General features: G+C 31.4%; 1 protein-coding gene across 4 annotated transcripts; it reads left to right on the top strand.

The window, feature by feature from the left end:
- Positions 1 to 74: 74 nt before the first annotated feature.
- Positions 75 to 14,688, top strand: LOC111043076 (PHD finger protein rhinoceros). 4 transcript variants are annotated; one of them, XM_022327879.1, is made up of 14 exons: positions 75 to 384; positions 811 to 929; positions 3,841 to 3,905; positions 5,106 to 5,206; positions 5,272 to 5,420; positions 5,488 to 5,738; positions 5,799 to 5,962; positions 6,024 to 6,172; positions 7,249 to 7,536; positions 7,604 to 7,777; positions 7,858 to 7,985; positions 8,052 to 8,298; positions 8,386 to 11,503; positions 11,567 to 14,688. In XM_022327879.1, the coding sequence occupies exons 4-14, from the start codon at positions 5,158 to 5,160 to the stop codon at positions 13,915 to 13,917; spliced, it is 7,068 nt and encodes a 2,355-aa protein (XP_022183571.1). In that variant the 5' UTR covers positions 75 to 384; positions 811 to 929; positions 3,841 to 3,905; positions 5,106 to 5,157; the 3' UTR covers positions 13,918 to 14,688. The 4 variants fall into 4 exon arrangements, with proteins under 4 accessions (XP_022183571.1, XP_022183568.1, XP_022183570.1 ...); XM_022327876.1 differs by having other exon boundaries at positions 8,386 to 14,688; XM_022327878.1 differs by lacking the exon at positions 811 to 929 and having other exon boundaries at positions 8,386 to 14,688.
- The last annotated feature ends 1,964 nt before the right edge of the window (positions 14,689 to 16,652 follow it).

Below are 16,652 nucleotides of genomic sequence, written 5' to 3' on the forward strand. Positions count from 1 at the left end.
GGAGAAGAGTGGTGCGTCAGTTGGCGGCACTGCAGTCATCAGGAGCAGGAAGGTGTTTTTTGTTTTTTTTGTTTTTTTTTTTTTATGTTCCAATATCGCCAATCGCTACTCGCAAGTGTCGAGCATGAAACGATAAGTGCGAAATCCGTACCGCTCGCATTTTGGTGTGTTCGTACACCGTGTTTACTACCGCCGTTTGGACGTTCGCCGTCGCGTACACGTCGCCGTGACCGTTCGTCCGCTAGTGGATATCGCCGCCATCGTCCATTGAACCGCGCTCTCGCCCGACCCGTACCGCCACCGATATAAACGGGCCCCCCCCCGACCGAATGTGTTGGACGTGTTGAGAGCTGTATGGGATTACCTAGTTTGTGTCACACACATGTAAGTACGCGGGTATTTGTTACGACTTTCCTGAGTTGGCCCAATCGGACTCCAACTCGAATGAGCCGATTGCAATTTTGGTTGTTAACGATTTTTTTCTCATGTCCTTTTTTTCCTCTTCCCCGTCAAATCAAAACACGAAAACACAAGTAAACGGCGGTGGTGCCATCTGCCGGCCGTCCGCATTTGTTGTCATTATCTACGTTTTATTATTACGCTCCCGAGTGTTAAAATATTAATTTGTGTTATATTTATTATTATATTATATTATATTCATTCAGTGGGACATCGCTTACAGATTTTCCCAATTTTGTTCCCCCCCCTACTTAATAATAGTTAAATTTCAATTCCGTCACGTGCGACCAAATCCGTGATACAACAAGCGACCTAACATTTTTTTCTTATGTCCGTCGTTTGTGTTCCCAGTGATTGTCAGTCGTCAGATGACGTCCCGCGTTTCGACTGCAATGGAATGCACTAGCATTGGTACAGTCCCAACCTGCTTGGTGTTTGCGAATTGATTACAGTAATACACAATATACCCGGTAAGTTGTTGACACTTGTCAAAAACAATTCCTTGTAGGTGTTGTAAAAATGTGTGTGTGTGTGTGTGCGTGTAGTGCAACTTAGACTCCATAATCCATAACAAGTTGACCACCTTACATAGGTCCCTATCCCTCAATTTCTGTATGTACTACCAACACTAATTTTACTCTATTCTCTCAATTTACTTAGTTGTCTAAAATTTATTATAAAGTATAGGTACATTGTTAAATCCACGTAATGTGTTGTAAAATTGTTAAAATCTTTTGAATTACATATTCCTTCTCTGTTCATTTGTTAGAATTGTGGCTATTAGGGGGTACAAAATGGTTTTTAACACCATCAAATAACACAAATATCTGATGGCTTTGAGTTTTGAGATCATTGAACTATAACTACGAGGTTTGGCTATTAAATAACGATACTGAGCGCTCAGAGAGCGTCCTGAAGAGGTTAGGGTAAACCGAATACAACATTGATTAGCTGGAAGTGTATTATGCCAGTACAAAAACAGGTTGTTGTCGGTGCATTAGTATGTTTTCTGTAGCGGTTCAAAACAAATGTGTTTTTTTTCTTGCGTAATATGATGTGTGACAAAAAACATGGGCAACGGATCAACGTAAAATTTCTCGTTAACCTAAAAAAACTCTCAACTGAGTGCTATAAGTTGTTCAAAGATGCCTATGGTGAGGATTTCCTATCTTGTGTGCGTGTTTTCAAGTGGCATAAACAATTTTCTGAAGGGCCAGAGTGCACTGGCGGTGACCAACGTCCAGGTCGACTTGTCTCCGTTTCAATGCTGCAAAAAAGGGCTCAAATTAATGACATTGTGCGAAAAGTTTGTCTTATGAGCATGATTGCTGAGGTTGTAAACGCCAATAAAGAGACTGTCGCAAAATTTTACACTAAGAACATGAAGAATGTCTGTGCGTAGTTGGTCCCAAAAAATTTGACTTCTGATCAAAAACTCGGAAGCGTTATTTGGCCACTAGATTCACTCCAGCACTTGAACACTCTCCTTACTCGCACGACTTGAAACCCAGCGATTTTTACCTGTTTCCGAAGATCAAGTCTACCTTAAAAGGAACCCGGTTCGAGTCGATAGAAGAGGTGAAACTAAAATCGGGGTAACTCCTGAATGGTCTTACGAAAACAGACTTCCAGCACTGCTTCAAGCAATGGAAGAAACGAATGGAACGTTGTGTGGATAGGGGAGTAGAGTATATTGAAGGGGAACATTCAGTTGTCGAATAATTTTTAAAATCAAACCATTTTTCATTAGTAGTCTCGCTATTTAATAGCCAGACCTCGTATTTCTAAAGATTTGTTACAATAACCTGTTTTTTATATTAATTACATTTTTATCATTTTATTTAAAATAACCCTCAGGATCAGTGGCCATTGATAGAGATTTACATACATATTTTTATTTTTATAAATATGGACCATGAAAATAGATTAGTAGGAACTTAACAAATACAATAACATCAATATAAACAGTTTGAAAATGTTTAAGTTTGTCAAGTAAATTGGTGGCAACAATGAATTTTATGGTGACGGAGAGTTGAGGTCCTGATTGAACAATTTCAATAGCGATATTTGAGGGGTAAATCACTAGTACAAATTATTTACACTTGATTCTAGAACACTATGATTAAACATAATAATCACAATTTTACTATTTTATTACCCATATAAGTGTATTGTACATCCATAATTTGTAAATACTCCATCATAGTCAGGCTTATAAAATGTAAGTCTTAATGGCCTTATAAGCGGAACCAAATTATTGTTGGCTTCAGGAATTCTCAGTTTGTTGGTTCTATTTTACTGTTAGATTTCCATAATCATTCATCAACCTAACATCTTTACAACAAAATATTTGTACAGTTTATATGCAATAAATCTTTTTATTTTATTGGCTGTATTGCCTAAAGTGAAATAATAAATTAATGTACCTAGATTATTAGGATCTAAATATCTACAATATTAAATACTATATATAACAATTTTCAATTTCCTAAACAGTATAAGTATGTTTTTTTCTGCCTTTCTAAAAGAAATTTAAAGATAATTCTTCGTAGTATTAAGTATAATTATTCAGGTAGTGAGATTCTATCATTCAGACTACAGCATTAGGGAGGAGGGGTTTGTTGGGCAACGTACAAGCATTGATTATAAATACTAGTATTTATAATCAATGGTACAAGTTAATTCAGTGTATGCAAAACTAGTCACTTTAATGCTAAATAATGTACATGGTTACCATGCTACCAATCGATCGTAACCTATATGAGTTTCTTATGATTATTCTTGTATAAAAAACAGCCCATGGGCTGAGTGTTCCTTTATTATCTATGGTCATTTAGCCAATTGCCATTATTACCTTTAGTACGACCTAGTGTTTTAGTTAAACATGCATTTATAAATTAAAACCATAGCTTCTGATACAAAATATATCATTTTTGAATGTAGCTACAAAAAGAATTTGTTACCCCTAGGTATATATTCAAATTTAATACTAATTATTGAATAGGATAAATCTAGGCATTTGTAATTTTTGTATTGTTTCTTTTGTTTTTAATGTAGGTATAGTCAATATTTTTTACCAATTTCAATCAAACATCTATTCTTCTACATTCTGTAATTTTATTGTTTTGTTTTGGGCTTACAAAATCACATGTTATATTGTTAAGACCAAATATTTTATATGATTAATATTTAAGTGATTTAGCCTAATCCTTTAACTTTCTTTTAAAAAACTATCTATATTTATATTTGCTTACATTTATTTTCTTATCGAAAGTCTGTATTGAATTTATACCTACCTGGTTGTAAAAGGTAAAATATTTGTCATTTTATATGTATGCAAATTAATTTCATCATTGTAACTTATAATTATTTATTTTTCAGTTAATTCTTCAAAAAGTAACATTGAGACAATTTATCATTCACTTTTATTTCAACTCTGCTATGTGGTAAGTAGATGAAATTTTATATTTCTGTTTTTTTAATCAGACCTTTTATCTTGTCTTTTACTAATATACTGGCCTTACCTATAGGATAGCTATAGTAATGGCCAGTCAAAAATACAACAGTGATGTATTTCTAAATAATATTTTAAAAACATAAACTTGTGTTTAATTTTTGAGGTACCTAAAACTTAATTTATGATCAAAATAGGTTAGATTGAATTGGGTGTTTTTGTGACTAGCTCAACCTATAGGTACACATTTACAGGAAAATTTCAAATTGGTACTTATCACAGCTAGCAAGTTACACATGTAGAGTAAAACTTGTATAACCTTTATATTTTATACCAATATTTTGATAATCGAAAATTTACGGGTGAGAATCACTTCAAAATAACAGTTTTTAATATCTTTGATTTTAATTATTATTTAACTAATGCTTTTATAAAAAATAATTAACACTTATTAAGATACCATTGAGTACAAAATTAAAAAAAAAATAATACCTTCCTAAGACCATAAAAAAATTAATTAATTTTAGTACATAAATCAATAAACAAAACATTTATTTATGTTTAAAGTTTTTTTTTGAAATTTTAGTACCTAAGTGTATAAAAACCAGTTCATTAGTATAAGGCAGTGGTGTATATAGGATTTAATTTCTGGGGGAGAAGGGAGGAATTCCAAGTCAGTATTCCCATCAGTATAATTAATCTTATCATTGCCCCAGACATACTATTACGCTCCTGTATTTAATAATATCATTTGCCAGTAGCCGTACAATTTTAGGAAACTCCGGCTCACATATTTTTAAACTTAAGAATTTCAAAATTGAGTAAAATAAAAACCAAGGTTGCAGAGCATAATTTTCAGGGAGGTTGAACCCCTACCCTCTATATATACTCTAATCGCTTAGTGTCTATGTTAAAAATATACATGCCTAAGTATAAATGAACACAATTTATTTTAGATAGTTGGTTATATTTCATCTTATTGTTGTGAATTATTTATTCATTTGATTTCATAATTAACATACATTTATAATTTGTAGTAGTTTTCTTAGTAACATATTATTATTTTAATTAATTTGTATTTAAGAGTTAATAGAAGCTATTTAATCAGACACGTTTATAGGGTACTGATAATTTTGCTGGAAAAAAGTAGCTATAAGTATTTCACATTGTATACCTTTCTTATATACAACAGGCATCAATGCTGCAGGAGGCGGAGTTAGGTTTTTATCATTTGCAAACTCAGCATGTCATATAGAACCAAACGTCAACCAATTTCCAAAGATGAATGTCCATGTAAGTATTAATTTAAAGTAACTAACTAAAGTATAGGTATATCTAAATATGTTTTATTTTTAAAGTACCAACAAAGAGGCGGAAGGGGCGCCCTTCGACGCTACAGGAAGAAGAAGAAGCGTCCTCCTTAGATACTCAAAGTGGCTCGCGTTCAGATATGAAAATACCATCTTCAATTTATAATACAAGGATTACAACTGATGCACCAGCAGAAGTAAATATTAGCTTTTACTTACGCATTGTGAACTTAATGTTAAAATGTTTAAAATTTTCTATTTTAGTTATTTCGTAAAGACTTGATCAGTGCCATGAAGCTTCCTGATTCTGAACAGTTATCTACTGATGCATATTGGATTATTAGTGACCAATGGAAACAAGAGTGGGAACGAGGTGTGCAAGTACCTGTTAACCCAGACTCGTTGCCGGGGTCAAGTGTTCATGAAATTCCAGTTGTCTGCTTGCAGTCTTCAACTAAATCACCGAGGCGTTCACCATCATCAATTTATCATTCTCAACATAGTGAATTCAAACTGTATGTATTATGATATATTTAATATTCTCTCATTAGTCTAATTTAATGTGCTAATATTAGGCCAAAACATAAATATATTCGCATCACTAAAGACGAACATTTTAAAACTGAAGAACATCAACTGTCACTCTTACCTTTAAAAGCAGAAAAATCTTGTTCATATGATATGGATGATGTAGATTCAGCTTGGTTAAAACTGTGTAATGGTGAAAGATCATTAGGAGGTAATAAGTCAAAAGTATTTTAAACATTTGCATTGAAATATTAAACTAAATATTTATTTAGGCTTCCCAAAAATAAAAGATGATCAATTTGAGCATGTTATGGAAGAATTAGAAATGCGGTGCTGGGAAAAAGTGCAAACAATAATCAAGGAAGAAGAAGGTCTTGGAATTGAATATGATGAAAATGTTATCTGCGATGTCTGCCGTTCGGTTTGTTCACTGTTTAATAATTATTTTATATCTACATATTATATCAAGAACAATTATAATTTATAACATATTATGTGGTAAGGTCCCATACTCCCTTGTCTAGCTCTGTCATACAAACGTAATACAACAAATTTGCTTTAGTTAAATCAATTTTGTTTTAGTAAAGAGAGTGATTGTCCTAATTTTAAACATAAGTAAGAACATTTTCTGCGTAAAGGTTACACACTAAAGTGGTGGTGGTAAAATTCTGTTGTCTTGACGATTGCAGTATATTGCGTTCAACTGCATTTTACCTCTACAGCTGCAGTGTGTCCTTAAGTGTGTTTATTTTTAATCGGGCTTAAAGTATTTTTAAAATTCAAAATTTTTTGAAACAAGTATTTCTATCAAAATTTAAAATATTGTTAAAATCTGAGTTATAAAAATAATGTTCTTACTTTTAAATTAATAATATGTCAATTTACCTTAATATTAAAAATAACACAAAATTGATTCTGTTGCTCGGAAACTATCTATGATGTATGTTCTAAGAAACACAGGCAACTATGGCAGTGTTATTGTCACTTAGAGATTAAGTTACAATTATATAGTTGGAAGCAGATAAACATAATTTTTTTTAAGATAATAGTGTTCTTAACATTTTACCAAGATTTCTGAAGTTTCTTAAGATATTGAGTAACTGAGATAATTTGTTCCTTTTAATCATTTAATGTAACTATGTACTTACAATAGTTCTTAGGTAGTTAACTTTTGTTTGGATTTCCTTTATTTTTATTTATGAAGGGGTGTAGGTTTAACAGATCAGATAAAATAACTTAAGTTAAAATCAATATTTTTAATTTAATTTATAAATGCTTGTGCTTGAAAATAAAAAATTCAAAATAGACAATTAGTTAATCTATTTTTAACTAACTTAATGGTAAAATCATTTATCTAAGGTTTATTTTTTGAATGGTCACATAGCATTTAAGAAACCATTCTAAAATATCATAGAAACATAAGATACTAGATAAACAAGATAGTGATTAGCACTGGAAGTAATTTAATCTAATTAATCATAATTTTTATCTTTTTAGCCTGATTCAGAAGATGGCAATGAAATGGTGTTTTGTGATAATTGCAACATTTGCGTTCATCAAGCATGTTACGGTATTACCACAATTCCATCTGGGTCATGGCTGTGTCGTACTTGTACTTTACGTTTTCGTCCTGAATGTGTGCTCTGTCCAAATAAGAATGGTGCAATGAAATGCACACGGTCAGGTCATAAATGGGCTCATGTGTCATGTGCATTGTGGATACCAGAAGTTAGCATTGGTTGTGTAGAAAAAATGGAACCTATTACCAAAATATCAAGTATACCTGTAAGTATAATCAGAAACATAGTACAATAAATTGAGAATTAAATAATACTATATCCTATAATTTTAGCCTAGTCGATGGGCTCTTATATGTGTATTGTGCCGAGAACGAGTTGGAGCATGTATACAATGTTCAGTTAAAACATGCAAGACTGCATATCACGTTACTTGTGCATTTAAGCACGGTCTTGAAATGAGAGCTATTATTGAAGATGAGAGTGCTGAAGATGGAGTTAAATTACGAGTTAGTACCATTACACCTACATATCATGTATTTTAATATTATTAAACACTATGATTGAAAAATATTTTGAAATGTTTTAGTCATACTGTCAAAAACATAGTGTAACTAGTAAAAAAGATAGGAATTCTGGTTCAGAAGATGAAGATTCTACAAAAAGGAAACGAAAAGATATGACTTCCGAAGAAAAAAATCAGGCTAGAGCGGCCAAGTATGTGTTTTTTATAAAAAAAAAAATAATAAAAAAAATGTATTTTATCTATATACATTTTTCCAGGTTGCAAGAAATCGAAGGTGAATTTGAAAAGCATGTTAGTGTCATTGACGTTACACAATGTCGTGATGTTGATAGTGATGGTATTCTATACATTTATAATTATTGGGTATTGAAAAGAAGATCAGGAAATAACAGACCATTGTTATTACCAAAATCTGATGATGGTGATATTCTTGGAAGACAGCAAGAACAAGCAGATTTAGAAAAACATAAAATGTTTGTACAACTTCGACAAGATTTAGAAAGGGTAAGTAAAAAAACTAAAATGATAATTTTTACTATAGTAAATGTCACAATGATTTAAGTTAATTATTATATAAAATTTGATTGTTAGGTACGAAATTTGTGCTACATGGTCAGCAGAAGAGAAAAGCTTTCTCGTAATTTACTCAGCTTACGTGAGCAAACTTTTCACAAACAAGTTGCAGTTCTTTCAGATTCCAAGCTTAATCTTAGTTCAGCAGAAGTATCAGCCGTCCAAGAAGCTAATCATGGACCATCAATATATGACCGATTGTACTCGTATCCTGATGCTCCAGACTTGAGCACTGATTTTGAAACTATGTTATCTCGTATCGGTGGAGCTGGTTCACCAGAAAAGTCCAATTATACTGGTTTAAAGTGGCCTCAAAGTAATAATCCATATAAAAGGTCATATATCAATGGGTCTATACGATACTCAAGTATGTCGAGTAGTAGTGATCTTGAACTAAAAGCTCCTAGACTTATCAGTAGTGAACGATCTAGTATGGATGAAGCTGAATTAATCAAATCTATGTTGAACAAACGCAAATTAAAAGAAAAAAGGCTGAATAAAAAACGTTCGAAAACAAAACTTTCTACTGATTCATCTACTGAAGAAGAAAATGATAAAGCAAAACAAAAATGGAATGTATCACCCAATAAAAAATTATTACAAATTGAAAAGCAATTTGGTAGTGATGATAGTGAAGACGTTTCTTTACCTAAACTTTCATCCAAACGTCCAACCAAGGTAAATAATATTTATTCAGACTCAGATTCTGAAGTATCAGCCAAAGATGATAATAACTCTTACACACACACAAAAGCAGCAGTTAAAGAGTTCTCTCAAGGAAAATCTAAAATTAAAACTATAAAAGATAAAAGTACTTCTGTTTCTAAATCTAAAGAGACACTATTGGAGAAGGATGCTAAAAAAATTAAAAAAGATGATGCTAAAAATAATACTACGGTGCCTTCAGAACTTATTGTACCCCAGAGACAAGCTGCTAAGAAAGCAACTGAAAGTATTCATCGGGTACATAATAAGCATGATGAAATTTCAAATGAAAAGAAATCTCCAGAAAAATTATTTTCAACACATAAAAAATCTCCTGAAAGGGTTTCATCAAATATTAAATCACCAGATAAACAACCTACTAAAATTAATAAAATTAAAAACTCTGAAAAATTAAGTTCAGTAGAAAAAGAATCTGATCCACAAGATTCATTCAGTATTGTTCCACAGAGGCAAGCCGCTAAAAAAGCCATTCAAGGCATTAAGAGTGGTATGACAAAACCTATTGAAGAAACCAAAGTATCTGAATCTGTTAAAAAAGACGATTCAACCACCAAGTCTAAACGTAGTGCAAAGTCTTCTTTATCCTCTACATCGAGCAGTAGTTCTTCTAGTAGTTCATCTAGTACTTCAAGTTCTTCTAGTTCTTCATCTTCATCTTCATCTAGTTCTGAAAGTGATACAGAACCTGAAAAGAAGAATAAATCTATTGATCGTGTAAGCCCACAAAAAGAAGTTAGTAGAACTAAAAGCCCTCCTAAAACTAAAGGTTGGTTATCAGAGAATAAACCAATTAAAATTAGTTCCTCCTCTAGTAGTGAGTCTGATAAAGACCAAAAAGTGATCAGGGCGCCAGACAAGAAGCTTAAAACTTCCGACAGGCGGCCTGAACACAGGTTTCAGGATCCGCCACCTAAGAGAGAGGAATCTAGAAGAAAATCGATTGGAAGTGATCGATGCAATACTGTTCAAATCGTCACATGTGGAGATTCTAGTGTCGGGGATGATGGAAATAGAAAATCGAGCAATAGTGACCACGTTGGAACATCATCTAGTCAGTCGGACGGAACTAACCAAGAAACGAAACAGTCCATACATGCAGTTGAGGACAAAGAGATTGAGAAGAAGTTGAAACTTGATGATGGTGATCAGAGAGTTCTCAAAGAAGACCATGGCCTTAACAAAAATATTCAAGAAGTGAAAAATAAAAATGTAACACCTGTACAACATACATCTGATAAAGAAAATAAGAAAACCGATGAATTAAACTTGTTTTTACCAGGTGGTCATCGTTTAAATGATCTCAAAGACGAAAATTTATTAAGCGCTCCATTTTTAACCCGACAAGATATAGAACGAGAAATGGTTAATCATATTGATTGCGATACTAAGAAATCCTCTAAAGTAATGTCAAACTGTAATAATCACTTTTCCGGAAATCATAGATCAATATTTTCTCCACAACCATGTGGTAACAAAGATATTCCAGATTTTGACTTTGATAATGATATGCTTGCTGTTGAACAAGCAGCAAATGAAGAAGGATTTGGGTTAACGAGAGACACAGATGTTCGAAATGCTCCATTATCTTTTGCATTCAACAACGAATTTCTCTTCAAAGATGATTCGAAAGAAATTACAGCTAGAGAAACATTAAACCTTGTTGAGAAGTTGAGATTAGGAATCACCAAAAAATCTGTACCATTAGAAAATGAAAACATAGAAAACATTGAGTTAAATGATACTCCTAAAATACTTGATCCACCTAAACCATCTGAACCAGAACAAAAGACAGATAATATCCTTTATAATGCATACAATAAATTCCATCAACAGTCTAATGAAGTAGTAGATGTGAATAAAGTTCCAGAACGAGATAAATTGGATAGGAGCGAAAGTGCTTTATCTGACGAGAGGTGGGTACCGCCAAGTCAACGTAGTCAGGCAGAATCTCCTTACCAGGATATTAATGATGCCAACCGTTGGTCGGATAGCGTTGTAATGCCATCTAGACGTTCAGATACTTCAAATGAACCATCTCCGGAACATCGAGATCCAACTACGACAGAGTCATTATATCAAAGTATCCACTCTTTTCCTACATCTGTTCCAATGCAAATGGACAGTATGCAGTATTCTCAATATTCAGATCCATCATTTATATTGAACCCACCTCCTAATAATCAGGTATCTTTTATTCCTTCTTCGCGGACTTATAATCCTCAGCAATTTGCAGTACCTACACCATACTCAGCTCACCAATCATTGATGCCAGAGTTGAATAAACCATTACATTTGCAAACTCCTTGTACAGCAGCCTTCACTTCATCAACCCAAAATATGGCATTTACTGCAGCCATGATATCTCCAATGACACATCATGATAATTTTATTCAACCGTATAATGATATAAGTATGTATAATGATAGTAATCTTTTAATTGGTTCTAGTACTAATAATTTATTTTTACATACAGATTCTGTGATGCATAGTGTATTCAATGCAATTAATCAAGCAACTATGATAGATAATCAGTTATCTATTTTACCAACACTTCAATCTCCTCCTAGGTCTTCTAGAGTTTCTACCAGTCATCATATATCTGGTGGTCATAATCAAACTCAAGCTTCAACAAGTAACCAAATTCAAGAAATAAATGTACAATCAACTTCAAATCAACACCAAGTACCAGAGACTTCAAATAACCAAACTGAAATAACTCTTGCACAATCAATTTCTAACAACCAAGAACCTGTTTTTAGTCAAAGTAAAATTACTAGTGGACAAGCAACGTCCACAAGCCAATTAACAACACAAACATCAAACCAAATACAATTAAATAAACAACAGTCTATTCCAGAAGTACATACACCTTCAATATGTCAAGCAGAAGTGAGTCAAAATATCATTAATCAAACACCAGTACAAACACCTATCAGTGTCAGTCAAGTATCTAACCAAACTACTCCAAGTATACCAACTCCTAAGCAATCACCTGCTCTTCCTACAACTCCTTTGCCAGAACGATCACCAATGTCCATTATTGCTTCATCTCCTTCTGTGACTAGTTCACCTCATCCTAATCGCACACCTTCTGATAAAAAATCTCCCTCCAAACCAACTCGATCTTCAAGTCGTGTTACTGCTCAATCTTATAAATCTCCTGAAATAGTTGATCATTCACCAGAAGTTAAAAAGCAGAACAAACGAGGACCTAAACCTCAGTCCAAAACTTCTGGACGTGGTCGAGGTCGTGGGCGTGGGCGTTCATCAAATCATTTTACTGATTATAATCCTGCTGTTAGTAAACTTGCTGGTACTGCCTATGATCTTGATTTTGTCGAAGAATTTGGTAATGATAATAATGGTGTTATGGAGAATCTTCGAGCAATGCGTGAACGTAAGAAGTCTGATGTTAAAGCTGATAGTAAATCACCTGTATCTCCTAAAGTGCATAGCAGCCCTAATAACTACAGAAGAAAACATGCCAGTATAAAAGAACTTAAACCTCCTTCTCCCATTATAGAAACTACTAATGAGGATCCACCAGCTCAAATTATAAAGGTTGAACTTACTCCTATGTTACCTGGACCTGTTGATATGAGAACATATGATTCATATGACAATACACCAACATATTCTGATAACATTTATGAAACCAACACTAATGTTGATGATAAAGTAACTGATATTGTGAATACCTTTAAAGAAGATTTACAGAACTTTTCAAAATTATCTTCCAAAGATAAAGATATTGAAGATCAATTAGTTTTAATAGATGACCAGATCAAGACAGTTAAACTACCCCCTCCTGTTGAAATAGAACCAATAGCATCGAGTGCAGTATTGCAAAGTGAATCTAGGAATCAATTAAAAGTTAAAATAAAAGGTCCTTTCTTAAATGCTAAATACAACAACGTTCAAAATCAGCCAATATTACCAACAATTGATACATCAGCTATAAGTATGAATATACCAAGTCACTCAATTCCTCCTTCAGAAGCTGCTAGTGTACCTTCCAATTTCAGACAAATGAGGAAAAAAGAATTACTTCGACAATATTGTAACCAACAAGATAATATCGAACAGACAACTAACCATCCTGTAGTCCCTCCACTAAGTCGAAATATCATTACCATACCAAAAGCAGTAGCATCAATGACTACAATACCTACAAAAGAAGACTACAAAGCAGTGGTAGATGCTAATATGGAAAAGAAGCGTACTAAATATGGATCTGATGATCCAAAATCAAATTACTTCAATAATATTCGTAAAGAAGCTACAACACCCAAGATAAAAATCAAAATTGGTGGCGAACAACCAATGGTCACAACAATGGAAGAAAAACGTAGTCTCCGTCCACCTAAAAAAAGAATTTGCGATACTCAAAATGATGATACTAATCATCTGATAGCACCTACTATGGAACAGTTAAGGCGAGACAGTATGAAATTCAGAAAGAAAGTTTTTGCTCGTTTTGAAGAAGATGCATTAGCATCCACTTCAATTCCTATAGCTACTGTTACAAAAAACAAAAAGAAACGTCGGTCTAGTCCATCAGTATCTAGGAAAAAGAAACAGCGCACAAATAAAGAGATATCTCAGGTTCAAGTGATAGAGGCTAAAGAAAGCACTCCAAAATTGATTATTCGATTCTCAAAAGCAGCACCTGATGAAGCTGAAGTAAGTCCAGTTAGAGAGCCGAAAAAAGCTTCTCCCATTAAACTGAAAATATCTAGATGTAAAGAAGGGTATGTTATGAAACCTCCTAGTAACCAAACAAATCCTGATACTTCATTAAACAATAATTGTGAAGTTCGGTGACGGTAAAAATTCTTATAATTTTAGATCAATCTTATCCTTGATAAGCATTTTGTGTAAATAAAATTAATAAAATGTAATTTATTTATTTAATTTTAGTTTGTACATTCTTATTTATTTATTTAATTAATTAATTTAAAATGTATATTCATAATATTAAGATGTTGTTTTCCTCAATTTGTTGTTAATTGAACTAATAATACAAACAAATGTTTTATGAATACTCCAAGTTATTGATATTATGTTAAGGTCAGCAAATGTCAATTAATTTTAATTTTGTTATCTAGTTTAAGATAAGAAATTTTCATGTTAATGTGCAATATGCAAAATATTATGTAAAGTATTTTTTTTTTTTAAACTATTTGTTAACCTTTTACATTAAAATCGAACAATTTTTTCTTTTTTTGTACTTGTTATATTACCAATTTTTTTTAAAGTTTACGTTGTTCTAAGCCTTGGGTTGTTTTTTTTAACTGTGATTGTTTTATTTTTTTGACAACATGACAAAAAGGTACCATAAGAAAAGCTTGTAATGAATAAGAATTATTCTTCTATTTTTTTCAAATTTTAATTTTTTTTTTACTTAAATTTTTAGTCAATATACAATTTTTTTAGCTTTAAGTACATTTAATACATTTGACAATTAGTCAAAAAAAGATCTCAATTTTCACTTTGTTAGATTTTAAGATTTTATATAGAATCTAAATGAAATAAACGAAAATTTAGGACTATTTTATTAGCTAAAACAAAGGTTTTAAACTTGGGAGAAAGAAATGAGGTTTTAATTTGTAGGATTCTTTTCTTTTATTTATACATATATTTTTTGAATATATTTTATTTGAAGCGTTTTAATTCTAAATAATTAATGGACGTCTGTTTTTTTTGTTTAAAAATAATAGACAATCGTAAAATTTTAAGGTGATCATACATTGTTGGTAGTTTTATTAATACAATTTGATGTAATTGTACTTTGTAAGTGTTCAAAACAATATTATTTAATTTTACAGTGTTTAAAAATGAATATTTCCATAATTTTAAGATAGCTCAACTGGCAGATTTTTCATTTAACAAATTAAATATACTATCGTGTGAAAACTTGTGTATTAATGATAAATTTATGTAACAAGTTTTTTAGAACATAATTTATTTTTTTGTTATCGATTTTGTATAAACTTTATTCCATAATAATCATATACATATAAACATATTCTTCTCTAACCTATGTATATATTAATTTTAAAATTAAGTTATTGATAAAAAGAAAAATCTTCGATGATTTTATATAAATTATTACGTTATGTATATACTTTATCGTTTCGGTCTTTTTTTAAATTAAAATAATTATGTAGATAATTATACTTATTTATATTTATTTGTAAATAAATAATTACAGAAATAATATTTGACAAAGTTGTAATTTTATTAATTAAACAATATATAATTTATAACTAAAGTACATATAAGTTATAATTGATAAACATATCTTCACCAGGGACACAGGACACTCCTTAAGTATAGTCCAAAAAATCTTAATTATTCGATTGTTAGATTTATAAGTACATTTAAAAATATTTATTGTGATAGGAATATGTATAGGGGGAGGGGGCATGTTTCGTTTACTTATATTCTACATTTTTGAAAGATATTTTTCACTTTTATGTAGGTACTTCTACAAAATACACGTGTATAATGTAGACTGTTAGTAGATATTAGAATTTATTTAATATTATGTTGAATGTTGTATTTTAAAAAAATGTGATTATCAGGGCTCATAACTTCTAGCATTTGCATATTTTTTTTGAGAGGTCCTAGAGATACCAAAGTGAGCTATAAATTGGTTTCAGATAACTAAGAAGCTAAATACGAAATTTTATATTGCATATTTTTGCATATTTCGAAGTATAAGTGCTATTTTGCTTTTTTTATATTTTCCAACATTTATTTTGCATAATATATTTTTTTTTTTCAGTTCCGTAGCTTTTAAAACATTTTTTCTTAATAATAAAAATTAATTATAGTCATATTAATTATTTTTATTAATAATTAATTCGTGTCAATTAATTGTTCTTATAATATTATAAGAAAAAAACTATATATATACGAGTTTAGATGACGTGCGACCTAGAGAGAGTGTATGCCCGACGCTTGGTAATCCCATCGTTAAAGAAATAAATTGTAGCATAATATGCACTAGTATTTTATTTTTATAGTTTCTAGGTATTCCGATATCATTATTTTCAGATTATTTACAGATTATTACTCAATACTCAAAAATATTATGCAGTCATTTCCGATTGTTCGTATTGTATGCATGCTAGTTCATTTCGTGAATTCACAATCTAAATTCTGTAGTTTTGTTCATACATAATTTAATTTAAAATGCATAAAGAAAAACAATCTGTTTCTAGTCGACTTAAAAATATTGTTCGCAAATTTGGTGAAAATACATTTGCAACCGACGCTAGTGTATTACTATGTAAGTTTTGTAATATTAAAATTAACCACGAAAAAAAATTTAATATCACACAACATTTAAAAACCGAAAAACATATTAAGGCCGTTAAACGTGCAGAAAATCAAGGTGAAAAAAAAAAACAACAATTGGTTACCAACTCTACCAAAAAGTCCTCATTCAGTAAAGACTTGTGTTTTGCGTTGTTATCAGCAAATATACCACTGAATAAAGTTTCAAATCAAAGCTTTCGTACATTTTTGAAAATTTATACCGGAAATAATGT

Source organism: Myzus persicae, unplaced genomic scaffold (genome assembly GCF_001856785.1).
Source record: "Myzus persicae strain clone G006 unplaced genomic scaffold, MPER_G0061.0, whole genome shotgun sequence".
Classification (NCBI taxonomy): Eukaryota; Metazoa; Arthropoda; class Insecta; order Hemiptera; family Aphididae; genus Myzus; species Myzus persicae.

Excerpts from the sequence above, each read along its gene's own strand:
- LOC111043076 (XM_022327876.1), top strand. The coding sequence starts at position 5,158 with ATGTCATATAGAACCAAACGTCAACCAATTTCCAAAGATGAATGTCCA. Across the intron at positions 5,963-6,023 it reads TGGTGAAAGATCATTAGGAG|GCTTCCCAAAAATAAAAGAT; the intron begins GTAATAAGTCAA and ends ATATTTATTTAG. Across the intron at positions 7,986-8,051 it reads AATCAGGCTAGAGCGGCCAA|GTTGCAAGAAATCGAAGGTG; the intron begins GTATGTGTTTTT and ends ACATTTTTCCAG.